The sequence below is a fragment of the Pimephales promelas genome, chromosome 6 (assembly GCF_988280905.1).
Source record: "Pimephales promelas chromosome 6, fPimPro1.hap1.1, whole genome shotgun sequence".
Taxonomy (NCBI): Eukaryota; Metazoa; Chordata; class Actinopteri; order Cypriniformes; family Leuciscidae; genus Pimephales; species Pimephales promelas.
Genome location: NC_142774.1, coordinates 3,162,996 through 3,190,019, shown reverse-complemented (window position 1 = coordinate 3,190,019; position 27,024 = coordinate 3,162,996). Strand labels below are relative to the sequence as shown.

The 27,024-nt window shown below is 39.0% G+C and overlaps 3 protein-coding genes across 5 annotated transcripts; 2 read left to right on the top strand and 1 right to left on the bottom strand.

The window, feature by feature from the left end:
* The first annotated feature begins 255 nt into the window (after positions 1-255).
* golga7ba (golgin A7 family, member Ba) lies at positions 256-10,030 on the top strand. 2 transcript variants are annotated; one of them, XM_039684833.2, is made up of 5 exons: positions 256-357; positions 5,423-5,548; positions 7,680-7,832; positions 7,971-8,072; positions 8,729-10,030. In XM_039684833.2, the coding sequence occupies exons 1-5, from the start codon at positions 346-348 to the stop codon at positions 8,807-8,809; spliced, it is 474 nt and encodes a 157-aa protein (XP_039540767.1). In that variant the 5' UTR covers positions 256-345; the 3' UTR covers positions 8,810-10,030. The 2 variants fall into 2 exon arrangements, with proteins under 2 accessions (XP_039540767.1, XP_039540761.1); XM_039684827.2 differs by lacking the exon at positions 256-357 and adding an exon at positions 1,220-1,451.
* An 891-nt stretch (positions 10,031-10,921) lies between these two features.
* On the bottom strand, positions 10,922-20,813 carry crtac1a (cartilage acidic protein 1a). Of its 2 annotated transcripts, none has more exons than XM_039684790.2 (14): positions 20,692-20,813; positions 20,116-20,312; positions 19,460-19,656; positions 19,238-19,374; positions 18,998-19,154; positions 18,143-18,277; positions 17,929-18,065; positions 16,711-16,847; positions 16,543-16,625; positions 16,368-16,468; positions 15,380-15,548; positions 15,011-15,156; positions 14,817-14,859; positions 10,922-11,456 (listed from the first exon to the last, which is right to left on the bottom strand). In XM_039684790.2, exons 2-14 carry the CDS (start codon positions 20,304-20,306, stop codon positions 11,368-11,370), a joined length of 1,722 nt encoding a protein of 573 aa, XP_039540724.2. In that variant the 5' UTR covers positions 20,307-20,312; positions 20,692-20,813; the 3' UTR covers positions 10,922-11,367. The 2 variants fall into 2 exon arrangements, with proteins under 2 accessions (XP_039540724.2, XP_039540735.2); XM_039684801.2 differs by lacking the exon at positions 10,922-11,456 and adding an exon at positions 13,118-13,401.
* A 411-nt stretch (positions 20,814-21,224) lies between these two features.
* On the top strand, positions 21,225-26,660 carry r3hcc1l (R3H domain and coiled-coil containing 1-like). Its single transcript, XM_039684815.2, has 8 exons — positions 21,225-21,310; positions 21,713-22,171; positions 22,252-22,439; positions 22,513-22,583; positions 25,594-25,689; positions 25,791-25,931; positions 26,035-26,095; positions 26,320-26,660. The coding sequence occupies exons 2-7, from the start codon at positions 21,719-21,721 to the stop codon at positions 26,085-26,087; spliced, it is 1,002 nt and encodes a 333-aa protein (XP_039540749.2). The 5' UTR covers positions 21,225-21,310; positions 21,713-21,718; the 3' UTR covers positions 26,088-26,095; positions 26,320-26,660.
* The last annotated feature ends 364 nt before the right edge of the window (positions 26,661-27,024 follow it).

Sequence of the window (27,024 nt, the reverse complement as noted above, 5' to 3'; positions counted from 1 at the left end):
GGCTCTGTTTCTATGGTCACTTCAGGTGAACGACACTTCTCCTCGTGAGCGTCTGTAAGTGAACTCAAGTTTATATTGTAATCTTTGTGGTTTCTGACGAGGCTGTTTGATATTAACATTATTTGAGGTTGTTAGATATAAACATTATTTGACTGACTGACTGACTGAACCCTATCTGAGCGGCATCTCAGTCCGTTGCTCCTCCCCCCGCGCATCATCACATTGTGTGATTGTTTCCGGCTCCGCCCCCTTTTTTTAATCCCCCAGCGCAACCGTTTATTCCCGTGAACGATCAACCCTCTTTAGCACCGGGACAGGATCGTGATCGCGCCCTCGCATGGCAACATGGCCACAGAGGTGAGAAACTGACTCCTATAATCTCATTTTTGCACCAAATGCGTTCAGTACAACCGTTTTTGTAAGATATACCTTCTGAATCGGCGTCATTTTGATGGTTTAAATCTGGGTTGGAGATCACGTGACGCTACAGGCAAACGCGAATAGCCGTCTCTGTTTTTACGCGTCGCTTTTTAAAACCAGGATCGGTTGTGATGATTACTAAACTAAACATACAATACACAGTCTAAACTAAACGCTATGGCCAGCCACAAGTGAAGCGCTATAGCCTATGTAGATAGATAGATAGGCTAGATAGATAGATAGATAGATAGATAGATAGATAGATAGATAGATAGATAGATAGATAGATAGATAGATCATGTGGTGATCTAAAATAACGGGTTTTTTTTTTATTCAGTCAATTTTTATTTGTTCGGACTGACTATACTGGGTTACCACCATTCTGCAGGGTGCGATCATAGAGATTTCCCAAGTTGTTACAGGTGACTAGTTAGTTAGCTTATTGTTGACATCTTTCGGGTTTGTTTAAGTCAGATCGAGTGCTGCTGTTATCGAAGCATTGAGGGAGATGCTAATTTTGTAATCCATGTTAATATGTCGGGTTTTTAATGGTCAATATTTTATTAAAAGACAGTAAAACAAACAGAAGTGCTCTCAAATATTTGGACCTATAGCTGTTTATAGCTTGACAGAGGGTTCAGATTGTCCGAGGTGCTGTTGCTTAGATCAGACACGTGAAAGAAAGTGTGTTCTTAAAGCATTGTGTTCATTCATCATTCATCACTCGAGGTGACAAGGGCTTGTGTGTGTGTGTGTGTGTGTGTGTGTGTGTGTGGGTGTGTGTGCAGTCGGATGGATCCGGTGCCGTATTTAAATCAGCGCGAGCAGCGCGTGTTGTGACGTGGCCGAGCGCACAGCTGGACATTAAAGAGGATAAAGGCGGCTGTCCGCGGGTCGTTAAGCCTTTCTGGCGAAAACATATTGGCAGATATCGTGTTTGTGAGTTTCCCATGTCGGTGTCCGGTTCAGGAATGATTTCAGCACCGCGGACAGCGACGGACCGAACAAAACTCCCGTACTGTCACGAGTCTGTAAGGGTTTTATTTGCATTCCCCTCTTTAAAAGTGCTTTAAAACTGGCAATATGTGATTTCCTGTGGTGAATTTATGTGGTTTGGGATATTAAATGTGATTTCACAAGTTATTCTGAGGTTTATAGGAGTCAAAATGTGTGTCCGTTGTCCCGGCGCGTAACCTTGAACGCGCGCGCGTGTGTTTCCAGCGCGAGATCTCTTTGTTTAGTCTCGTGCGTGCAGAAAACAAACGTTCTCTTCACGTTTACGATCAATAATCATTCTGTACAGGATACACCGACTGGTTAGATTGTGTTTTGATGGTTTTGGTATCAGCGGTGAGTGTGTGTGAAATGATCGTCTCCTCGCGATCGATCGGTTGTGCTCGCGGGAGTCAGGAACAGTGTCTCTCATCTTTCTGAGACAGTTACCGAGAGCGGCTTGCATGCATAATTAACGAGGCATTTAGTAACAGCAGCCCAGAGCGTTTAGTCATGATAAGTCTCGGTTTACCCGTACATAGTGGCCAGTAGTACACAGTGGTGGTGTCAGATGGTAAAAACGCATGAATGATTAGATTCACGTTCAAACTGCAAGTACTTCAAAAACCATGATGCTATCATTATTTATGTCCGAAAATAAGCTATTATAAACAATGTTTTATCAATTATACCATGCATATGAGATTCTTGACCACTGTATTCTTGCAGTGGTATTTATTATTCCACATAATGGTATACTGAAGTACCATGCTTTCATTAGACCTTTTCCCAACATCTTTTAGTTATGGGTCCTTCTGAGTGTATTTCGAGGAATTCAACAGGTAAATGTGGTGTTGTGCATTTAGTTGACACCAGATATGCCTCTTATCTGAGCGGTGCAATAATTCTTGAGATCTGTGCAAATTAGTTCAGTGCCAGAGATTGACCGCATCCACAGCATTGAAGAGCTGTGTCAAGACACTCTCTCTCTCTCTCTCTCTCTCTCTCTCTCTCTCTCTCTCTCTCTCTCTCTCTCTCTCTCTCTCTCTCTCTCTCTCTCTCTCTAATTATATCGTCCCTTGCTATCTGAATAATCTTTTTCTGACCTTTAGATGTCCAAAGATAAAGAACAACATAATGGCCTTTTATATGTTGTGATATAAACGTCGTGTCATAGCAGAAAGCCACTGACAGTGAGCTTTAAAGTGTGTTTTATTTTACAGTGTCCTTGTTATATGAACTTACCATAGCAACAGCAGTAAATTATGAATACTTACATGTAATTAACCCTCAACCAAATCCTAATCCTACCCTAACACTATTAGTACAATTAATCTTACTCAGTACTTACACTGTAATTAACACTAAGTGTTTGACAGTTTGATGCTGTGCTTCATATTATAGTCTTTCAGTGTATCTTTATAGGTTTGATGATCCTGGTTTGTGAAAACAACAGCGGTACTGCAGGAGAAAGAGGTGTAAAGGCAGGGAAAGTGTGGGGGATGGAAGGACCGGTTCATGCTGATGTTAGTGTGTGTTGGCAGTGACAGATGGCCAGTCTCTCTGATGTTTGTGTGTGTCCGTGCAATGAAGTGCCTATTCAATTACGAGGTCATCACTTGATTAATCTAAAAGTTAATGACGACATTACTGTATGAACAAATGATGACATCGCTGACTGCATTACTCGTACTCGTACTCGTAGTTTTATGATCATTAGCTCACAAACTGCAGTGTCATCATTAGCTTAGAGTAATGCAGTGATACTGACATCACTGCATTACTCTGAGAGACCGTTTCGGTTCAATACGAATACATACATAAGTTCCAAGTAATGTAGTGATGTCATAATATGCTCTAAATTATGCAGTGATGTGCTAACGATGACATCACTGCACTATGCTACAAAACCACTGTGTTCTAAAACCACAGCCAAATGTCACTGACTAGAAAGTTAGTTTATCCACTTTATTCTGCTCTAAACAATGGGCGCCGCCATGACAACGACTCCGGTTGTCAACTTCCGGTTCGAGTCTGGTCTATGCTTTTTTGCCATGTGTTTTAGATTGTCATCCTCACATCGCTAAACTAAATCAGAAAAAACATTCATCAAATGTGATCTGATCACGTTATTTTTTTATTAAAGGGTTAGTTCACCCAAAAATGAAAATTAAGTCATTAATTACTCACCCCATGCTGTACCAACCCCGTAAGACCTTCGTTCGTCTTCGGAACACAAATGAAGATATTTTTGATTAAATTTGAGAGCTGTATAACTACCACATTGGCTCCTAAGGGACTGCCTCTTGACGGCCCAGAAAGTCAATGAAGAAAATGTTTAAATATCCCAAGTGACTACCGTGGCTCAACTATATGTTTATCAAGCGACGCGAATACTTTTTGTGCGAAAAAACAAACAAAAATAACAAGTTTATTCGACTATTTCTTTTCTTCCTTGTAGGCCAGAACGAGACTTCCTTAGATTTCCACGACGCATGCGCGAGAATTGCGATCTGAAGTAGTGTAAGCTGGTGTAAGCAGATCGCAGTTCTCGCGCATGCGTTGTGGAAATCTAAGGAAGTCTCGTTCTGGCCTACAAGGAAGAAAAGAAATAGTCGAATAAACTTGTTATTTTTGTTTGTTTTTTCGCACAAAAAGTATTCGCGTCGCTTGATAAACATATAGTTGAGCCACGGTAGTCACTTGGGATATTTAAACATTTTCTTCATTGACTTTCTGGGCCGTCAAGAGGCAGTCCTTTAGGAGCCAATGTGGTAGTTATACAGCTCTCAAATTTAATCAAAAATATCTTCATTTGTGTTCCGAAGACGAACGAAGGTCTTACGGGGTTGGTACAGCATGGGGGTGAGTAATTAATGACTTAATTTTCATTTTTGGGTGAACTAACCCTTTAAATCACAGATAAAAACAAAATGAACGTTTTTCATTACTTCCAAGGGATAGCTGATGCATGACTGCACAATCTCCCTAAACCAGCAAACATCCGATAGTTTCTATCACTCCGACTGAACAGTAGGCCACTAAAAGGTTAGGCTGGTTAGCCCTTTGACTCCTGTCTACCTCTGCTTTCAAAGATGCATAGTCTATATATTTCTCAGGGCTGTGAGGTTAGGCATAACGTTACGCCGAGTTTCAGACCAAAGTCCAGTTTGCGCGCTGTCGCCTCCGTCATGATCATCTATTGTTTATATACCTCTTATTTATTAAAACCAGTCAATGGGCTTTATACCCAGCTGCACTACTTCCTGAACTTCAGCCAGCTCCTTGTTTCCTGTCTGCCATTATTGGTCAAATTGATTAATTCAGGTGTGCTTGACCTCAGTAGTCATGGCAACAATAATCAGACACACCTGAATTAATCAATTTGGCCAATAATGGCAGACAGGAAACAAGGAGCTGGCTGAAGTTCAGGAAGTAGTGCAGCTGGGCATAAAGCCAATTGGTTGATGAAACATTGATTTAAATTAAGATTCAATTAATAAAAAAACTAAATTCACTTTAAAGAAAGGTTTCTTAGTGGTTTCTCTTTAAAATCTCGGTGAAAGTTTTAAAGTCGCTTTAATAACGGTCATGTCTGTGAATATAAAACGCACGTGTAAACTGATATTTTTCTAATGTTTGGACCACTGATCTATATAATATATCATTGTATATAGATGAGTGGTCTGGACTAGAGTGCTAGCATTCTATGTAAACAATACTTCAACAGGAAGTGGAAAACCGTCAGTTGAAACCGCAATGAATCATGGGAAATAGAACGGGCGCAGAATAAGGTGGATAGTAGTGATATGATATGATGTAACTAGTGGCTCATTTCCATGTCCACACTTCTGTTTTTAATAGAAAATGCTAAAACAGAGGACAGAAAACTTTGTCAAGCCATTTTTCATGGATTGTTTAACATCTAGCAGCCCAAAGTAATGGAATGTATGATTAGATCAGACTGTCTCTCTCTCTCTCTCTCCCTCTCCCTCTCTCTCTGCTGTAGTTTCATAACCTTCAGGAGTTGAGACACAGCGCATCTCTAGCCAACAAGGTCTTCATTCAGAGGGACTACACTGATGGCACCATCTGCAAGTTCCAGACCAAGTTCCCCTCCGAGTTAGACAGCAGGGTAAGTGTGTGTGTGTGATGGGTATGTTTAGGGGTCGGGTTAGTGTGTGTGTGTGTGTGTGTGTGTGTGTGTGTGTGTGATGGGTAGGTTTAGGGGTTGGGTTAGAGTGTGTGTGTGTGTGTGTGTGTGTGTGTGTGTGTGTAATGGGCAGTGTTGCCACAGTTACTTTGAAAAAGTAACTAAGTTATTTTACAAGTTACTTGATTTTTAAAGTAACTAAGTTACTTACAAGTTACTTTTATTAGTTACATTCAGCAGTTGCCGACAACACACCCTCAACATAACGACCTCAACATAAAAAAAAACACACGACGTCAACATAAAAATGATAACCGGTTTTGCCAACATTCACTTAGTTGGAAGTGTATTTTTAACAGTAACATCAACAATCTATCTCCTGTCATTTAAAGTTTAACTTAAAAACTATTTCCTGAAAAAACATGTTTTACAAAAAAAAAAAAAAAAAAACAGTCTTTCTTGACTCAACTTAAGTCTTTCTTCACCTCACTTAACATAAATACTTGTTTTTATAAAAAAATAAAATAAAGACAGCCTTTCTTGTCTTCACTTAACATAAATACATTGTCTTTATAAAAATTTAAAATATAGACTATAAAATTTCTTGACCTGACATATTTAACAGTTAACACTGTGACAACTTACTATTCATAATCTACATTTTTTATTTTTTTATCTTATGTTTAATCCCATGTTATGAGTTAAGGAGAGAGGCGAGTAAAACCAGTGGTTGTACATCATTAACAGAAGCTTCTCAAACCTCTCGGGTTGAAACGAAGGCGAATCAACCGTGTTTAATCGCAGCATTTCCTCCACACCAAACTGCCCGACCAACTTCTTCAACTCCCCCCACTTACTGGTTTTGCAACGAAGTCCAGCTTTTGCTTTTGTGGTGGGGAACCTGCTCTCTGCTTCGCATCACCTGGCGTGACTTGCTCTGTAAGTTTGACTGTGCGGTGCTGCGAATCCAAATGTTTTTTTGTTTTTTTCAAATTTGACGAAGTGTTACACTTTGTCACCGCCAGCAGTTTACAACGGACCTTAATGTTGCCATCTTTAGCTGAGACAAACTCAAAATAGTGACTGTATTTCCAGCTAGAAAAAGCGCATCTCTCTCCTCCCTCCAACGTTGTTTACATTTGTGTCGCTGCGTGCGTGGTACACGTGACGTGAACCTCATGCTGAAAACGTGACTTGTCGCGCACACTCCCCGAGATGCAAGAAGAAATAAATATATATATATTTACTAAGGAAAATTACAAAAATAGTAACGCACAGTGACCTGGATAAGTAACTTTAATCTGATTACTGGTTTCGAAATAGTAACGCGTTATATTACTCGTTACTGAAAAAAGGGGTCAAATTAGAATAACGCGTTACTTAGTAACGCGTTACCGGCATCACTGGTAATGGGTAGGTTTAGGGTTAATGTAATGTAAGAATATACAGTTTGAACAGTATTAAAACCATTACGTCTATGGAGAGTACCCAGAAAGATAGCGAACCAGACTTTGTGTGTGTGTGTGTGTGTGTGTGGCAGAACAAAAGAGAGACAAAGCAAGTAAAAGGAGCGGATGAGAAAAAGTCAACAAGGCTCTTCACTCAGAGAAACTCTCTCTTCAGCAAAAGCACTGCTGAGTGCGCAAACTCCACAACACACATAATGAGCTGCTAATAGAGCTGATAATAGAGATGCTAATAGAGCTGATAATAGAGATGATAATAGAGCTGATAATAGAGATGATAATAGAGCTGATAATAGAGATGATAATAGAGATGATAATAGAGATGATAATAGAGATGATAATAGAGATGGTAATAGAGATCCTAATAGAGCTGATAATAGAGATGTTTAAAGGTGTAGGACCATGTTACAGACAGCCAGTAAAGACTTGCAGAGTAAATGGCAGGGAGAGACCATTTAACATGTAAAGCTTTCAGTTTCATTCTCACACTCTGTTTATTAATTATGACGTAATTGAGTGTTTTTATAACTTTAGTCACCTGATCGAAGACAGTTTTTGATTCAAACCCACTAGTTCATGCCATATAATGACCTCCATGCTGCTCTCTGATTGGCTGGCTCATCTTGTCCTTGCATCTGATTGGTCAGATTGAGAGGACGCTGTTTGAGGACACGGTGAAGACGCTGAATAATTACTATGCCGAGGCGGAGAAGATCGGGGGCCAGTCGTACCTCGAGGGCTGTCTGGCCTGCCTCACGGTTTACCTCATATTCCTCTGCATCGAGACACGCTACGAGAAGGTATGTTCTCAGTTTCAGATAAACCCACCCCGAAATGACACGTAAATGAAAGCTAACAGTCATTGGTTACTTTATGTGTTGTTTTTGCAGAATTTGGAGAATGTAAATGAGTCTGACCGTTTGTGTGTGTTTGTGCAGGTGCTGAAGAAGATCTCGCGCTACATTCAGGAGCAGAATGAGAAGATCTACGCTCCAAGAGGTCTCCTCATCACAGACCCTTTAGAGAGAGGCATGCGGGTCGTATCCTTACACAGTCTAGAAGGTGTGTCTGTGGAAAATGCTTATTAGTGCAACTTATGAGCTCAAGCTAAATATTTCATGAATGCTTTTATATCATTTTTATTTTAAATGAGGTTTTCAATTTATGCAATTTGGTTTGTATATTAATTAAGATTTTGATCTTTTGAACTTAATGTTATTTTTATCAAATTAAGTTCATAACTAAGATTTAAATTTATTATTTAAAATTATTTAAATTTATTTACTGTACATTAAATATAAATTTAACAGATTGACTACAACTAAAACCATAAAACACATTTTCATTACTTGAAAAATTTGTAATTAAATAAAAAAATGTGAGAAAGGAAAATTTCTCATTTTCATTTAGTAATAAAATACTAAATAGTAATAAAATAACTAAATTTTTTTTTATAAACACTATATCCACAAAACCTAATAACAACACAACAAAATTGATAAAACCTTTACTAAAATTACAAATAAAACCAAAAACTATAATGGTATATTTTAAATTGGACACCAGATTTGATTCTATTCATGATAGGTAGTCTAGTATGAGAATGTATGTGTAAAGTTATTTCTTTATCCAGTAGTTTGTGCATTTAACGTTGTTTAATGCTGTGTGAGTTTCTCTTAACCCGAGTGTGTGTTAGATTGAGATCAGTGTGTATGAGGACCGTGGTTCCAGCGGCTCAAGCTCAGGAAGCAGCACAACCAGCAGCAGCGGACGATGATTCACGCACACACACACTGTAACATTCACCCGTCCACACGCCTTCATACTGACGCCCGCTGAACAGACACGCTGACCGTTCAGCATCGCCAAATAGAAACACACCTAACATGAACTGCCTCCACAACACACATCCGTTGTGAGCAGCGTCATTACCTCAGTCATCTGGATAGATGTGACCCTTCACAAACCTGCAGTCGTTGCACATCCCGACTCACTAGCTATGGAAGCTTGTTTCCACCACAAAATGAAAAAGCTAATCATGACTTTTTATTTCACAATTCTGACTGTTTTTCTCTTGCAATTCTGAGGAAAAAATAGTCAGAAATGTGAGGTTTAAAGCAAGATTTGTGAGGTAAAACTCAAAAAGTCTGAGAAAAAGTCAGATTTGCCAGATGTAAACTTAGAATTCGAAGAAAAAAAGTCAGAATTCCGAGATGTAAATTCAGAATTCCAAGAAAAAAAGTCAGAATTCCGAGATGTAAATTTAGAATTCCAGCATAAAAAGTCCGAATTCTGAGATGTAAATTTAGAATTCGAAGAAAAAAAGTCAGAATTCCGAGATGTCAATTTAGAATTCCAGCATAAAAAGTCAGAATTCCGAGATGTAAATTCAGAATTCCAAGAAAAAAAGTCAGAATTCCGAGATGTAAATTTAGAATTCCAACATAAAAAGTCAGAATTCTGAGATGTAAATTTAGAATTCGAAGAAAAAAAGTCAGAATTCCGAGATGTAAATTCAGAATTCCAAGAAAAAAAGTCAGAATTCCGAGATGTAAATTTACAATTCCAGCATAAAAAGTCAGAATTCTGAGATGTAAATTTAGAATTCCAACATAAAAAGTCAGAATTCCGAGATGTAAATTCAGAATTCCAAGAAAAAAAGTCAGAATTCTGAGATGTAAATTTAGAATTCCAACATAAAAAGTCAGAATTCCGAGATGTAAATTCAGAATTCCAAGAAAAAAAGTCAGAATTCTGAGATGTAAATTTAGAATTCCAACATAAAAAGTAAGAATTCCGAGATGTAAATTCAGAATTCCAAGAAAAAAAGTCAGAATTCCGAGATGTAAATTTAGAATTCCAGCATAAAAAGTCAGAATTCTGAAAGGTAAATTTAGAATTGCAAGAAAAAAAGTCAGAATTCTGAGATGTAAATTTAGAATTGCAAGAAAAAAATGCATCTTGCAAATCTGACTTCTGAGATGTAAAAAAAAAAGTCAGAATTGCGAGATGAGAACTCTGTGGGGGAAAAGTCAGATTTGTGAGATAAAAAGTCACAATGACCTTGTCCACTTTCTTATTCCGTGGCAGAAACGAGCTTCCACACTAGCTGTAGCATTCTGGGTAAAGCTCACATAAGCTTCTGTCTCTGTAATATGCAATCTCACTCACAACGCCATGTGATGTAGCTGCCGATCGGCACATGACTGTCTTCCATTTCCATGATTCTTGACCTATTATTCGATTATTTGGAGATGAGCACTTTTACTGGAATTATGGACTAGAAGTCACATTTTAGACTAGGATCAGTAGTTGTTAATGCGAGGACAGTGTGGATCTCTGACCCTAGACACTGCCATCTTAAACCACGGGTACTATTTATGACTTTATTCATGATTTGCTTTATTTCACAGTGTGCTAATCGCTCATGCTTTGTAATATAACACGCCGTCAGAGCCGAAACGAGTGCTGATGACGTGACTGCCAAGAGCCAGAGCTTCCTCACATGATCCTCACCATGAGCTTCCATTTCTTACTGTGAACCTTCAGCCTCTGTTTGTGCAGAGCAAGAGGAAGAGAGGAAGAGAATGCTTTTTCTGTTGCGTAGCAAAATAAATGAACAATGATGGTCAAACAAGCCAGCTCTGCATTTTCATTTTCAATCCACGTTTTATAAAAAAAAAAGGTTTTAAGTTTTAATATATCAATATAATAATTCGTTTTTTATAATAAAATGTGATTTTTAATCCAAGTGTCAATTTAACACATGTTAAATGTCAAATAAGCGAAATAATTTTCATATTGAATCAAATTATTATAATAATATTTTTATGTTATTTTAGATACTATTTTAAATAAAATATCTCATATCTAGTCTCAATACAAATAATTTCTCAGATTTGTGTATTTATTAGAACGGTAAAACCATTATGCATCAATCATTAAATTTACATACATATTTGAAACTTTTACCCAAAGCGACTTTGCATTCAAGATATAACAAATTTTTACTGAAAAAAGTTGAGAAATGATAATATGCATATTTATATTGATTTGGGTGTCCCGTATTGAGTCACCAGGATGAAAAGATAGTCAACATGAGATTCCACTTCCGGATCTGGGCCGACACTGTTGCTGTCTGCAGCCTTTAAGCTTTCCTCACTGACCGTCTTCTCCTTATAGAGACGAACATTCATGCATAAGCACAGCACCGCTGTGTGTTTCGGTCTGTCTTCTTCATCATCTTCATCATGCTGTCCGAGAGGATCTAAGAGGATCCCGAGCCTGAGAGGAACATGACGCCTACAGAGACTCTTGAGTAACACACGGACACACTCAGCACTGAGACCAGGAGAAGCTCAGGAAGATGAATACGAGAACCGGCAGGAGAGGAAGAGGCGCTGCTCTCGGACCTGAGGCCACCGCTGGAGAGACAGAGAGAGAGAGAGAGAGGGAGAGGATGATGATGATGCAGGGCTGACGACACATGAGAAAGAAAGAGATGGCGAATCTAATGTGGAAAGAACAGAGGAACGGGTGTGAAAGGAGCCGGTGGAGGTTCAGGTAAAGTCTGTCACGTTCTCTCAAAGTTATGAACAAATTTTCTTCTAGTACTGGTAATAGAGCATTTGTTCAAAATTATCTGGTCTTTAATAATGTTAGAACGGGGATGTTTAATTTTTTTCAGAATTTTTTTTTTCAGAATTCCAAGAAAAAAAAGGTCAGAATTCTGTGATGTAAATTTAGAATTCCAACATAAAAGTCAGAATTCTGAGAGGTAAATTTAGAATTGTAAGAAAAAAGTCGGAATTTCGAGATGTAAACTTAGAATTGCAAGAAAAACAGTCGGAATTTCGAGATGTAAACCAAGAAAAAAAAAATCAGAATTCCCGAGATGTAAACTTAGAATTACAAGAAAAAAAGTCGGAATTCCGAGATGTAAACTTAGAATTACAAGAAAAAAAAGTCGGAATTCCGAGATGTAAACTTAGAATTGCAAGAAAAACAGTCGGAATTCCGAGATGTAAACTTAGAATTCCAAGAAAAAAAATCAGAATTCCGATATGTACACTCAGAATTCCAAGAAAAAAGTCAGAATTCCGAAATGTAAACTTAGAATTGCAAGAAAAAAGTCAGAATTCCGAGATGTAATCTTAGAATTACAAGAAAAAAAGTCAGAATTCCGAGATGTAAACTTAGAATTACAAGAAAAAAAGTCAGAATTCCGAGATGTAAACTTAAAATTGCAAGAAAAAAAGTCAGAATTCTGAGAGGTAAATTTAGAATTGCAAGAAAAAAGTCGGAATTCCGAGATGTAAACCAAGAAGAAAAAAATCTGAATTCCCGAAATGTAAACTTAGAATTACAAGAAAAAATAGCCAGAATTCCGAGATGTAAACTTAGAATTGCAAGAAAAAAAGTCAGAATTCCGAGATGTAAACTCAGAATTCCAAGAAAAAAAGTCAGAATTCCTATATGTAAACTTAGAATTACAAGAAAAAAAGTAAGATTTCCGAGATGTACACTCAGAATTCCAAGAAAAAAAGTCACAATTCTGAGATGTAAAAGGAGCCGGTGGAGGTTCAGGTAAAGTCTTCCCGGGGAACCTTCTGTCACGGTTTTCTCAAAGTTATAAACAAATGTTCTTCTAGTACCGGTAAAAGAGCGTTTGTTAAAAATGATCTGGTCTTTATTAATATTAGAACGGGGATGTTTAATTTTTTGTTGGATATTCATCAACATTTATAAATGTTGCTACTCATTTTCTGAACGTTCAGAAATAATGTTTTCATAACTTAACAAGAACGTTAGGCCGTTTTGCATAATGAGACCGAATAGCTAAATTCTTTCTATTTCTATTTCTTTCATTTCTAGCCTGTTAGTTTTAGATTTAACCACTCTGATTAATTTATTTTTTACAGTGTTGTAAATAAAGTAGTTTATTGGAGCACCTTTTATGATGAAAATACTATTTTAGTCTTTCTACTTCAAAACATTACATATCATTCAGTGTTGCTTGACGTTTCTTTGTAATTATTTGTGAAGTGTGTATGAACAGAGCTGGAGGACAGAATCACAATCACACTGCGCTCACAAACGCTTTATTTTTATTGCACACCATTTGTTCCCATGTTAAGTAAACAAGTTGTTCTAAAAAAAACTTCTAAAAAAACCCAGAAAGCAAGATGAACATTTTCAGATGCAGTTAGCGCTGACTATGTTTTTCCCCTTAGAAATGTACTGGAGTAGCAGCACAGGTGTTAGCAGTAGAAGTGTGTGTGTGTGTGTGTGTGTCCGTGTGTCCTCAGACATCTGAGAGATCATGGTGATGATGATCCTGTCCGGTTCACACACTCAGCCTGTCACTGTCTGAGCAAGAGAGACAACAGAAATATCTCATTGTTTTACAATTATTCAAGCATAATTCATTCATTTAAAAATAATTCACAGAAGCTATCATATTCTCAACCTTTGCGTTATATTCTGAAACTTTTCTCTCTTTCTGAAAATCGGCTCCAGACATCGTAAAACCTCATCATCAGCCAATCAGAGCAATTAAATATGCAAAACCCATAAAACAATATAAATGGAATTTCTTTTTATTTTATTTTTTTTTACATCATTTGGAGTATAAGAAACAAATGGCGAGGAAAAAAAATCTTATTTTTTTATTAATACTTTATATGTCCTATATAGAGGACACCAGGATTCAGTTTTTTTTTCATTTTTTAGAAAATGAAATTAGATTTTTTTTTTACATTTTTATATACAGTCAATTTTATTTCTATAACTTGTCCTCTGTAAAAGATATGAGAATAATGTTGGTAAATGTTTATATTTTGCATTTAGTATGCATACTAGAGCCTGCATTTAATAGGCGTTTAATGTAAATCAGGGTTTTCTGGAAACTTCCACCTGAACCTGAACTATGCAAAGATTTAAAGGATATTAGAGAATGATTTGATATATTATTTTTCATTACACAATGTGAGTGTCAACATGGCCGAAAATGGGGTTTCCCATTATATCCAATGTACAGTATATATTCATTGTCTCTAATTTGCATATTATGTCTTAATATGTGCATTCAGTAATAAGTAATGAAAAAAAGAAGAAGAAGCGTTAAATAATGAGAGTGGCAACATTTTCATAATATCTCATATTGCATGGAAATACTGATATATAATTTATTTCCTATCCACTTATAATGTGTCCTTAAAAAGCCTGATGAGCATGCAGTAAAACTGATGCAGAAAGTCATATTCTGATTTGTCTTGAGATGTTCATTTACAACAAACAAAATGAAAATGAATCAGATTTAAATCATTATTAAATATGATCATATTTCCATAAGAATATTTTTCCCAACATATTCCTATTTTTTCATATATTTGCTAGGATATACAGGGTCCAAAATGCGTTTTTTCAAAATGTCAAAATTTTCAAAATGTTTCTAACTTACTAAAAATATATATCTTTGTCCTATCACAATATGATTATTACATTTTTGAGCACATTTGTGACAAAAATGCACTTCTCATCCCAGACTGCAACATAGCGTCGGCCCAGATCCGGCCCACATCAGGTACGTATTGAATCCACGTGTACCAGATGTCGGCCGGATCTGTGCCGACACTATGTTGCTCTCTGGGACATCAGCAATGGTCATATTATAATTCTTATCATTTAAACCATAAACGTTATTTACAGAAATGCATTTTATCCAATTTTGGACCCTTGATCATGTGGTTCACGGGTAATAATCGGCTGTGTGTGGCTCTTACCTGCACAGCGGCCGCTTGTGTTCACGGTGAATCCGTCTCCACACTGCAAAGCATCAATACAGAGTATCTAGTATTCAGACCAATTTAATCAAGCATCGACCATCTAAGAATATATCTGTGCTTTGTTCTGAAATCTATTGACTCCTCCCCCTGATCTGCATTGACCCCTCCTCCTCATTTGCATGCAGTCGTACCTGTGCGTCAGAAGTGAGGGCTGACTCCTCCCCTTCATTAGGATATGCGATCTCGATGACTGTGTTCATATCAGTAGTCTCGAGCGACCGAACGAAGGAGCGACCATCCGGCCAATAGACTTCAATGCTGGTGGCATCATCGGTTCCTAAGAGCCAATGACATGAGACCATGATTCCCATATGCTAATGAGTGTGTTAGAGCGATAAAATCAGTCATAATAAAACACCCTTTAACTAGCGTTCAAAGGTTTCCCATACAGCAACACAGCAACGGCCCAGATCCGGCCCACATCTGGCACACGTGGATACTATTTTAAAGAAGACACAATGATGGATTTGACTTTAAAAGAAGATGTTGAGGAGCTGTACCCAAACCGAAGTGAGCCACGGGCTCCATCTCGCACAGATACCCCGAGCCTCCGTCAATGATGCGAGTGTGTGCGCCGCTGTGTCTCGTGAACATCACCACCTTCGCTCCGCGAGCAAACGCCCCGAACCGTGTGCGAGGAACCACACGCAGCCACTTATTGCTGGAGCCCTGCGGAGAGGACAATACATAGAGCCGAGTGACTACAAATGTGTGTGTGTGACCATACACAGTCGCACGTGTACGTTGTATGGGTCAAAATTATCGATTTTTCTTCGATGCCCAAAATCATTAGGATATTAAGTAAAGATCATATTCCATGAAGATATTTTGTAAATTTTCTACCGTAAAAATATCTAATATTATTTGTGAGTGAATGCAGCAAAAGAGCGAACATAAATGGACAACTTTAAAGGTGATATTCTCAATGTTTAGATTTTTTTGCACCCTCAGATTCCAGATTTTCATTATTTATAGCTTATTTATTCAGCTTTCAGATGATGTATAAATCTCAAGTTAAAAAATGTGACCCATGTGACTGGTTTTGTGGTCCAGGGTCACACACATATATATATATATATACTGTATATATATATGCAAAACAGGCGTATGAGACCCTTAAAATCTCATATGCAAATATGAGCAAATCGAGGCCCATAAAAAAACTGTTTTTTTCAATCATTACATCTTTTGGAGTATTAGAAACAAATGGCGAAAAAAAAATTACTTTTTTAAATTATTATGTTATGTGATACAGTTAGAGATGTTTTTTATTTTATTTGACATTTTTAAGTTTTTCTACGTTTTTTTTCTATAACTTGTCCTCTGTTAAAAAGATCCGAGAATAATGTTGGAAAGTGTTTATATTTTCCATTTATTATGCATAGAAATGTATATTTACAATTTTAAAATGTATACATATTCAATAAGAACCAAAAGTCTGATGTCAAACTGTCAGGTTTTTACATTGTAAATGAGTTTGTGGCGTACCTGGGTGACCTTGAACACGGAGATGGGCTGTGAGGCGCTCTCACCGTGAGCCACCAGCAGATCCAGCAGACCATCGCCATCAAAGTCTGTGACTGTGGCACCTGTAAAGACCACGTTATTGAGAAAGAGATGAGGAAGCGGCTCTGGTCATGTGATGTTGGTCAGGTGGTCTCACCTGTGCCCCGCCCCTGAGGCTCAGAGGCGTCTCCCACATCCAGCTCTGTGACGTCCGGGTCCGAGTTCTGCTTCCTCGACACCCTAAACCACCACAAGCCAGTGTTGTTGTAGTATTATTCATATTTACATTATAGTGTTTATTGATGTTTTGAATTAGTTGATGTACCTGAAGATTCTGTTGGGGGCGTTTTCTCTGTAAGCAATGTTATTAAAGAAGACTTCAAGCTGAAGATCGTTGTCGAAGTCCGCAGCGATGACGGTGCGAATGGGCGACGGAGTGGCGAAGGCCCGTGTGGCGACATCCTACAACGGCACAACAGACTCGTAGATATTTAAACTTTAATGTTAGCTTGGAAAATCCGTATGAAAGTTTGAAAGTTTTACAAGCTTTAAATTTAGTGGAAAGAGAAAGACATTGCTAGCACAAATTAACATTGCTAGCATTAGCATGTTTTAACAGGTTGTTAGCATGAGCATGTTTTGCTAACATGTTCTAACACATTGCTAACATTTATTAGCAAGTTCTTAGCATGTTTTACCTCATTGCTAGAATGAATTAAAATGTTGCTAGCCTGTTTTAACACATTGCTACCATGACTAAGCATGTTTTACCATGTTATTACCATGATTTACCATTTTGCTAGCACGTTTTGAAATGTTGTTGGCATGATAACACATGTTGCTAGCATATTTTAACATGTTGTTAGCATGAATTAACATGTCGCTAGCATGATTTGACATGTTATTAGCATGATTTAACAGGTTGCTAGCATGAGCATGTTTTGCTAACATGTTCTAACACATTCTTCTTATAGAACACAGTTCTTAGCATGTTTTACCTCATTGCTAGAATGAATTAACATGTTGCTAGCATGTTTTAACACATTGCTACCATGACTAAGCATGTTTTACCATGTTATTACCATGATTTACCATTTTGCTAGCATTTTTTTTGAAATGTTGTTGACATGATATAACATGTTGCTAGCATATTTTAACATGTTGTTAGCATGAATTAACATGTCGCTAGCATGATTTGACAGGTTGCTAGCATGAGCATGTTTTGCTAACATGTTTTAACACATTGTTAACATTTATTAGCAAGTTCTTAGCATGTTTTATCACATTGCTAAAATGAATTAACATGTTAGCATGTTTTAACACATTGCTACCGCGACTAAGCATGTTTTACCATGTTATTACCATGATTTACCATTTTGCTAGCATGTTTGAAATGTTGGCATGATATAACATGTTGCTAGCATATTTTAACATGTTGTTAGCATGATGTCACTAGCATGATTCGACATATTATAAGCATGATTTATCATGTCACTAGCATGTTGTTAGCATACATTAACATGATTTATCATTTGTCTCTCGCCTTGAATCTCTGCTGGCTGCCCTGCAGGTACAGGCGGTGTGGGCCGTTCCAGTTGCCGTAAACGATATCCGTCTTTCCGTCGCCGTTAAAGTCGGCCAGCGCCACACCTCTGCCATGCTGATATCTGTCTTCAACTCCTGCCATCACACCAGAATACATTAGACTGAGGGCGGATTGACAATCATTGCTGTAAGTATGAAGTCTGGTGTCTCACCTGCCTCGGCCGCCACGTCTTTGAAGGTTCCATCACCCTTGTTCTGGAATAGGAAGTTGGGTCCATTCTCATTGTCACAGAAAATGTCAGATCTTGCGTCGCTGAGGATTGGGCCGACAACGACACCACGGCCACCTTATAACATAACATTCTGATTTATAACATGTTCCTGTCATGTTTTATCACATTGCTAGAATGCATTAACTTGTTGCTAACATGTTTTACCATGTTGCTAACATGTTTAAGCACATTATTAGCATTAATTACCATGTTGCTAACATGTTTAAGCACATTATTAGCATTGATTACCATGTTGCTAACATGTTTAAGCACATTATTAGCATTAATTACCATGTTGCTAACATGTTTAAGCACATTATTACCATTAATTACCATGTTGCTAGCATGTTTTAGCATGCTGTAAGAATGATTTAGCATGGTTTAGCAAATTAGCATGTTGCTAGCATGATTTAACATTTTGTTAATGTGATTTATAACGTTGCTAGCAACTACACCACGCCCACCTTATCACATAAAATTCTGATTTATGACATTTTAACTTGTTTTAGCACGTTGTTAGCATCATTTACTGTAACAACATGTCGTTAGCATGATTTGACATGGTTTAGAATGATTTAACATGTTGCTAGCATGATTTAACATGTTGCTAGCATGTTTTAGCATGATTTACCATTTTCCTAGCATGTTTTTGGACAACTACACCACGCCCACCTTATAACATAACACTCTGATTTATAACAATAATAATTTTAACCTTTTAAATGCTAGTTTATATAAAGTCTTACACATATCATGTAAATGAACATGACTTTTGTCGCCTGTGTCGTCTCTGACCTGTGTACTTATTGACGTTGACTTGTGCCGCAACGTCAGACAGAGCGATGACGCCTTTCTCCACATCACTGGCGGCCTCGTCCATCTCTATGAGCGCGTGCGGCCCCACGTTACCGCTAGCGTAGTTCGCTACGTAGATTGAGTACCGACCTGTTCCCTACAGCAGCATAAATTAATTAAAATGCTAAACAAATTATAATATTTGCACAGTAATTAATAAGGAGATGAATAATTAAGTACCTTTCTGTCAACACAAGCTACGGAGCGTCCCGCCATGCGATTGGCCACTCCCCTCTGAACATTGATGTCATCACCGAGCAGATCCTCGAAACGACCGTTACGGAATTTGAAAAGTTTGTCTGCGTACGTCGCCCGACCTTTTAAAGAGTTCAGATCGGTTCAATTAGCCAGTGCTCGTTTCGCGGGTCTGTACGGGACACATGTTTTTCTGCGTAACGTTACCTGAGAAGGCGTTGTTGGTGTTGAGGAAGTAGATCTCCTCTCGGCCGTCTCCGTCCACATCGCAGGCCGTCACTCCGATGGCGTTTCCCTGCGGATCTCTCAGGGCGTAGTAAGGAGAACTGGGCTCATCCACCGCAATGTTCAGTAGTTTGTTCTGGGTGCGGTCATACTTCAGAACCAGGTTTGGACCATTATACCTGACAATGGACAAAGAGCGACAATGGGTGGCACTCATGAAACATGTCCAGAAAAAAATGTTAACGGTCTAAACAAATAAGCTTAATTATTTATCAGACATCCCGTCCTGCAAAAAAAAAAAAAAAATCTAATTTGGGAGATGGCACAAAATTTTATGTTGATCATTTATTGAAAATAATAAAAAGTTTGTAAATACGGAAGTCGTCATTATGATGATCAGTGTTTGATTTAGTTGGGCTCTTCTTGGCCCTTCAAGCAAATTAGCTCATCATTTTTGAGTTGATTTAAAACTAGATGGATGGATGGATGGATAGATAGATACTTATCATTGATGATCTTAAAAAATAGTATTCATTACCTTTGAGGAAAATATCATTCCTTTTTCAATTTGCGATAAATAAATATTGGCCTATATGGCTGTTTTATTTACAACTGATGGTGTGTTGGAGTTTCTTTACCCAGCCACCACCACCTCCAGATCCCCGTCTCCATCTACGTCTGTCACCGCCATCCCATAATTCAGCTGGGTGGGGTTGTGAAGGGCATCCGGAGGCAGAACTGTATCCGTGTTGACGGAGAACATAGGCTGAGCTTGACAGAGAGCAGACAGACCCAAACCGAGAAGACACGCCCACCACATCCTCATCATCTTCACCTGTCAATCAAACAGTATTTAATAACAGTAGTTATATACAATATGAATCACATCTAATATAAAAAAAGCTAAATGACATTCCTTACATAGAAAATGAGTGTAATTTTACTTAAATTAAATTATAAGAAATAAATAATAAAGGATGTAAATCAGAGCAGCACAAATATGTCATTTTGCATGAAAGAAAACAAACAAACGAACTTGCAGGCATAAAATATATGCAGACATAAGAGACGTTGTTAATGCATTTGCAAGCCATCACCCCAAGAGAGAGACGTGATTTCAGCTTTACAAATAAATAATAGAATGTTAAATAATAATAATAATGTGCCATATCCACTTGTCGTGCAGATTGTGCTGGATTATTAAGGATACTTACGCTCCCAGAGTTTTCCAGAGACTCAAACGCTTGGAAAATGATGTTTGTATCCTGTTTTGCGGTCCTTACACAACTTCAATGCAGCCGCCTTACACAAGCGCTTGTGTAAGCGACTGTCCAATCACTGTCGAGTACTTTGGAGGCTCGACCAATCACAAACCAGCAAAAGAAAAGAGGGCGTTAACGCATGCAGATGTATTACGTTAACAAAAACAAACAAATACTTTTTTTACTCAAATACTACATTCACAGACTGTAAATAAATTTAGTTAAATAAAAAAAATAATTATGCTTGCATATATAGTTCATTTAAAATGTAGGTGTTTACTAAGAATAAATGAATTGTGGCGTTTGTTACTGAAAAACGCAGATTAAAAGTACAAATAACATATGATACTCTTTAATCATGATTACAATAATTATGGTCATGATTTTTGGAGTTTAAGAACAAAATAATAAACCGAATGATGTTTTTCAATCATGCGTCTTTCCTAAACTACACTAATAAACTACAACTACCATTAAAGTTTTTCCGCTTGTGGCGTCATGACGTCCTCCTTACGTCTCCAAACATCCGGTCATGGTTTCAATGTATCGGCGAGCTGAAAAACATTGAAATGTAAGTAGAATTATAATGCGAATAATGATACTAAAGCTTAGCATACGACACTGGAAGATTTTGCTGTTACTTTTAGCCCTGCATAGTTGTTTCGGTTTCTGAATTATGTTCCGCTCAGTAAACCTGTGTTTATGTTTAAATATATGAACTGAATAACGTCACCGCTTTTGTTGTTGTTGAAGATAGTATGCAAAACACTGAAGTATACAACAGTCAACATTTTAAACAGTAGTATGCTTCACTCTTGTCATCTTTTTATTTTACATTGTAAAACTGTCTATTAATTATCTTGGAAATTATAATCATTTTCGGATATGTACTTTTATGACAGATTTATAAATAAGTCACATGAGTGATGTTACAAAGTTAGAAGGCTATTCTAAACACACTTTGCTAACACAGACCCCAATGGAGACAGAAGCATCCCAGTCAGAGGAAGGGTCCAAAACGGCTCCGGCGGCCCGAACTAAGAAGCCCACTATGGAGATCTATGTGCCCAAGAAACGTCAGTCTGACAAAATAGACCCCAAAGATAAGCCTCAGACCGGAGACGACAAGAAATCCAAACCCAGGCCCCGGTACACCGACAAGGCCCGCAAGAACAAGAAGGACAAAACCAAAGCGACCGAGACCCCGAATGGAGAGGTAAAACAGGATGGGGGAGATAAAGAAAACCTAAACAAGCAAGATGAGTCCATAGACACCACAGCCAGAACGATGAATGTACCAGACACAAGTAGTGCACTAGACCATGAGGAGATGCCTGAAGAAGAAGAAGAGGAAGAGGAGGATGAGGGAGAAAACTGGGATTCTTTGTTTAATGATGATGGTGACTGTCTCGACCCAAATTTGATGGAGGAGGTAAGAGCTACAAAGATGATTCAGCTGTGCCAAACGCGCACATCCCTTTAATAATGACATTCACACTCTTCCTGTTTCAGATGTCTCTTGAGGAGGGCCGCAAGAAGGCGACCGCACAGGACCCGCGCTTCGACTACTATAATTGGTCGCCGGAAGATGATGAAGAGGTGGAGCTTCGGGACGACGAACTGTCACACATCGTTGAGATTTACGAGTTTCCGTCCGAGTTCAAGACGGAGGACCTGATCAGATCCTTCAGCTCGTTCCAGTGCGTGAGTCTCTGGTGATGAATCCGGCGGTCCTGACGCGGCTGCTGGTGTTAATCATGTGTGTGTTTGCAGGCAGAAGGGCTTCGACATCAAGTGGATTGACGACGCGCATGTTCTGGGCTTGTTCTCCAGTCCGATCGCAGGTCAGTGTGTGTGAGATCGCTGGTGGGGAAATGGTTGATGATTTTAATTTCTGTGACTTCAGACAGCATCAGTGCTGTGAAAATTGAACTGATTAAAAATATCAGTTTTAATGTTTACATCATGATCTGAAAGGAGCTTTATTATATATATAATATATATATGAAGAGTTAAGATGCAAAAGCCTCTAAATGCCATTTGAAATTTTCTTTTTTAATGATGATTTTTATCAAACTTGTATATTTAAGTTCAGTAATTTCACTTAAATAACAATTAATAGGTAATTATCATTGCCATTTAAGTGAAATCACTGAACTTAAATATACAAGCTTGATAAAAATGATCATTCTAGAAGAAAATTTCAAATGGCACTTAGAGGCTTTTGCATCTGAACTCTTCATATATATATATATATAGTCTTTACCAAATCGATTGTTGAATATTGATTTAGAAATCTTCCATTCCTTTTTTTTTTTTTAACTCGTTCCCCGCCAGGCTTTGTTGTTGTTTTAATTTGCCAGTCTTCGCTGGTGTTTTTGGTCATTTTGTTTGCAAAGTTTAATGGCCCCCTGTATATTGTGTTGCATGGATATCTGATTCTGAATATGCAAAATATCAAAAGAAAGCAGTTAGCCTCTGATTTTAAAGAAAAAAAAACATTTTGTTCTAGTTTTATGCACTCCTTTTGCAACATTTTGAGAAAAAAGCTGAAAAGATGATGCTGTTTAATGTTGATGATCACGTTATTTTGATATGATTTCGCTATGATGCGCATGTAAGCGATATTACATATGATACCGCTTGTTTCTGCGTCGTTTTCTTGCAGTTAGCGATTTCTGAGAAACGATTTCTGTTGAAACTTGAAATTAATTATTTGCTAGAGGTGTGTTCTGTGTGTTTGTGTGTTCTGAAACAATATTGTGTCTGTTCATAGTCCTGGCTGTAGAAATATAAAAACCAAAACAACTAAGTGGCTTGGACCAGTCAGACCGAGCAGCAGAACACACTTGTAGCCAATCAGCAGGAGGGGGCGTGTCCATCCATGGGGGAGGAGAGATCATGAGCCAATCAGCAGGAGGGGGCGTGTCCACTCATGATGGGGGAGGAGAGAGAGTGAGCCAATCAGCAGTAGGGGTGTGTCAACTCATGAGGGGGGAGAGAGGGTGAGCCAATCAGCAGGAGGGGGCGTGTCCACTCATGAGGGAGGAGAGAGAGTGAGTCAATCAGCAGGAGGGGGCGTGTCCACTCATGATGGGGGAGGAGAGAGAGAGAGAGTGAGAGTGAGTCAATCAGCAGTAGGGGTGTGTCCTCTCAAGAGGGAGGAGAGAGAATGAGCCAATCAGCAGGAGGGGGCGTGTCCACTCATGATGGGGGAGGAGAGAGAGAGAGAGGAGAGAGAGTGAAGGTGTGTTCGACATCGCCTGCGGCTGGATGCAACCGATCGGCGAGAACAGCCGCGTGCAGGCGGGGAGGAGCTGCAAACGGAGACGTGAAGTCGAACAATTTCTGGTTCCCGTAGTGACGGCTCACGTGGTGTTTGCATGCTTATACCACAGCTGAAGTGAAATAAATGCAACATTTGCCAAATAAACAGATATTTCAGACACATTTTCATTCAATACTTTACTACTTCATACAGCATCTGTTTGAACTAGAATAAAGTTCAAAATAAGCCTATAATCAATGACGTGGAATCAACGTTTTTTAATCAGTTTTATTTTGATAAACATGATAAACATGACACAATATAACATTGCGACTACATGAAAAGAGTGTTTACTGTTATAAAATACTAATTTGTGAGCTTTAGTGGAACTAAACGTGTGAGAATAAACACGAAACGCACGTGATCGTTGTCATGCGGTGAATCCGGCGAATCGTGGAACAGCTGTGACATCATCAGAGCTCGTGCAGCCGCTCTTGAGAAGCTGCGCTGGCTGAGTCCTCCGGCTACTCTCGTATCGCTCTCGCGGTACTTTGATGGCATATGTCACAGTCACGTGGAGTCAGCGCTGCATCAAGTCGGACAAAATTTCTAACCGGCATGCACTGTTTCAAGTCAGCCGACGATCGGTCTGCGCAGAGCTGCATGAAGTCGAACAAGCCTTGAGTCAATCAGCAGGAGGGGGCGTGTCCACTCATGATGGGGGAGGAGAGAGAGAGAGAGGAGAGAGAGTGAGGCAATCAGCAGGAGGGGGCGTGTCCACTCATGATGGAGGAGGAGAGAGTGAGCCAATCAGCAGGAGGGGGCGTGTCCACTCATGATGGGGGAGGAGAGAGTGAGGCAATCAGCAGGAGGGGGCGTGTCCACTCATGATGGAGGAGGAGAGAGAGAGGAGAGAGAGTGAGGCAATCAGCAGGAGGGGGCATGTCCACTCATGATGGGGGAGGAGAGAGGAGAGAGAGTGAGGCAATCAGCAGGAGGGGGCGTGTCCACTCATGATGGGGGAGGAGAGAGAGAGAGAGGAGAGAGAGTGAGGCAATCAGCAGGAGGGGGCGTGTCCACTCATGATGGGGGAGGAGAGAGAGAGAGAGGAGAGAGAGTGAGGCAATCAGCAGGAGGGGGCGTGTCCACTCATGATGGAGGAGGAGAGAGTGAGCCAATCAGCAGGAGGGGGCGTGTCCACTCATGATGGGGGAGGAGAGAGTGAGCCAATCAGCAGGAGGGGGCGTGTCCACTAATGATGAGGGAGGAGGGGGAGTGAGCAAGAGGGAGATTTGAAGACTGTAGAAAGAGAGATGGTTGAGATTAGCAAAATAGAAAAGGTCAGAGGAATATCACTGGAAAAGAAGGGTTATGATCAGGTAAGAGGGGGTGTGTCTGGGTGTCGATTTCAAATATCAACAGTGTTTCCAAGAAATCACTTAATCGACCGCTAGCTAATGTATGTTCAATACTTATCCAGCTTATTCTCTGAGAAGTTAAATTACACCAATTACACATTCCTTACCCCCCTCCCCTATAACTGTGTGTGTGTGTGTGTGTGTGTGTGTGTGTGTGTGTGTGTGTAGCTCGTGATGCTCTGAGGATGAAGAACCCCATGATGAAGGTCAGGCCTCTCTCCAAATCATCAAACGCCACTAAAGCCAAGGCGCGCAGCTGCTCCGGTACTACTCTCCGTCTCTCATGTGACTGTTCTTGTGTATTAATCTCAATGTAACGAGTTGTTTCTTGAACCTGTGGTCCTCACGGCTGTGTGTGTGTGCAGATTACCTGCTGCCGGCTAAAGAGCGTCCTCAGACGAGTGCGGCTCTGGCCCGACGGCTGGTCATCGGCGCTCTGGGCGTCAAGAGCAACCAGACCAAGGAGGACCGAGAGGCCGAGAGGAACAAACTACGGCAAGCCAAAGGTGACACGATCGTTCTCAGCTGTGTTTTTATTGGCTAGACTTGTAAATACATTTGTGAAAGATTCAAAACAGAGGGATTTATTTGATCCGTTTCTGTAATCAGAGCAAAAGCGTTTGGCCGCTAAGCAGCGTGAAGACGCCTGGGAGGGCAACTGAAGACACAGGTGTGTGTGTGTGTTTATATCAACTACACTCAAAGCAGAAAAGATATCACTTTTGATATTTGTTGCTAGTGTGTGCAGGACATGTAAGCGAGGAAAGCTAAATAAAGTAAACTGTGACATATTATACCCAGAAAAATTCTTGAGACAGTAAAATTTCTGTAAAATATTGCGATTAAAAATGATTGAGCGTCAGTTCTAAAGTCGTGGATCTGTGATCTGTGAAGGTGTTGGACCGCGCACGGGTTTGAGAGACGCTTCCGCTCTCAGTGGATCAGGACTCCTGCCAAACGCACGGACTGAACCTGCACCTCAAGAACAGGGACGGTTCACCCACGCCAAGTGTGACGCTCACACGAACTTCAACAGGGATCGTTTTAGAGATTTCCTTCAGATTTGTCCTGAACTGAGAACTTTTTTCCCATAGATATCTTTGCTTGTTTTCAGGTTTAGAACAAGCCATTTTAATGCTTTTCTTTTTGTTGACTTTAACTAACTAGATCACATCAATGTGAATTGGGTTTTCTTGTTTCGTTCTTTAATTAAATAAAGAGATATTAAGTCGAAACTAAGAGCTGATGATGCCTTTCATGTCAGTTGTTTTTAATGTGGACTTTCTTTATCCATAACTTTATCTGGTACACGTCAAAACAAAAAGGAAAAAAAGGTTTTGCTTAAAGAAAATCAAGTCATTCAGGACCATTTAAATGTTTTGCATTTTCCTGCCAAGAATAACTAAATATAATTTTTAATAAAGAATATATTTAAATTAACAAGCATTACGGTCATAAATTGCAGATTTTACAGTTGTAAAAAAAGAAAAAAATTACTGTATTTTGTAAAATCCCCCCCAAAAATTTTACGTTGATTTTGTTGTTGTTGTTGGTAAGAATCATTGCTTATTTGTTAATATTAAATAAAATGATTATTAA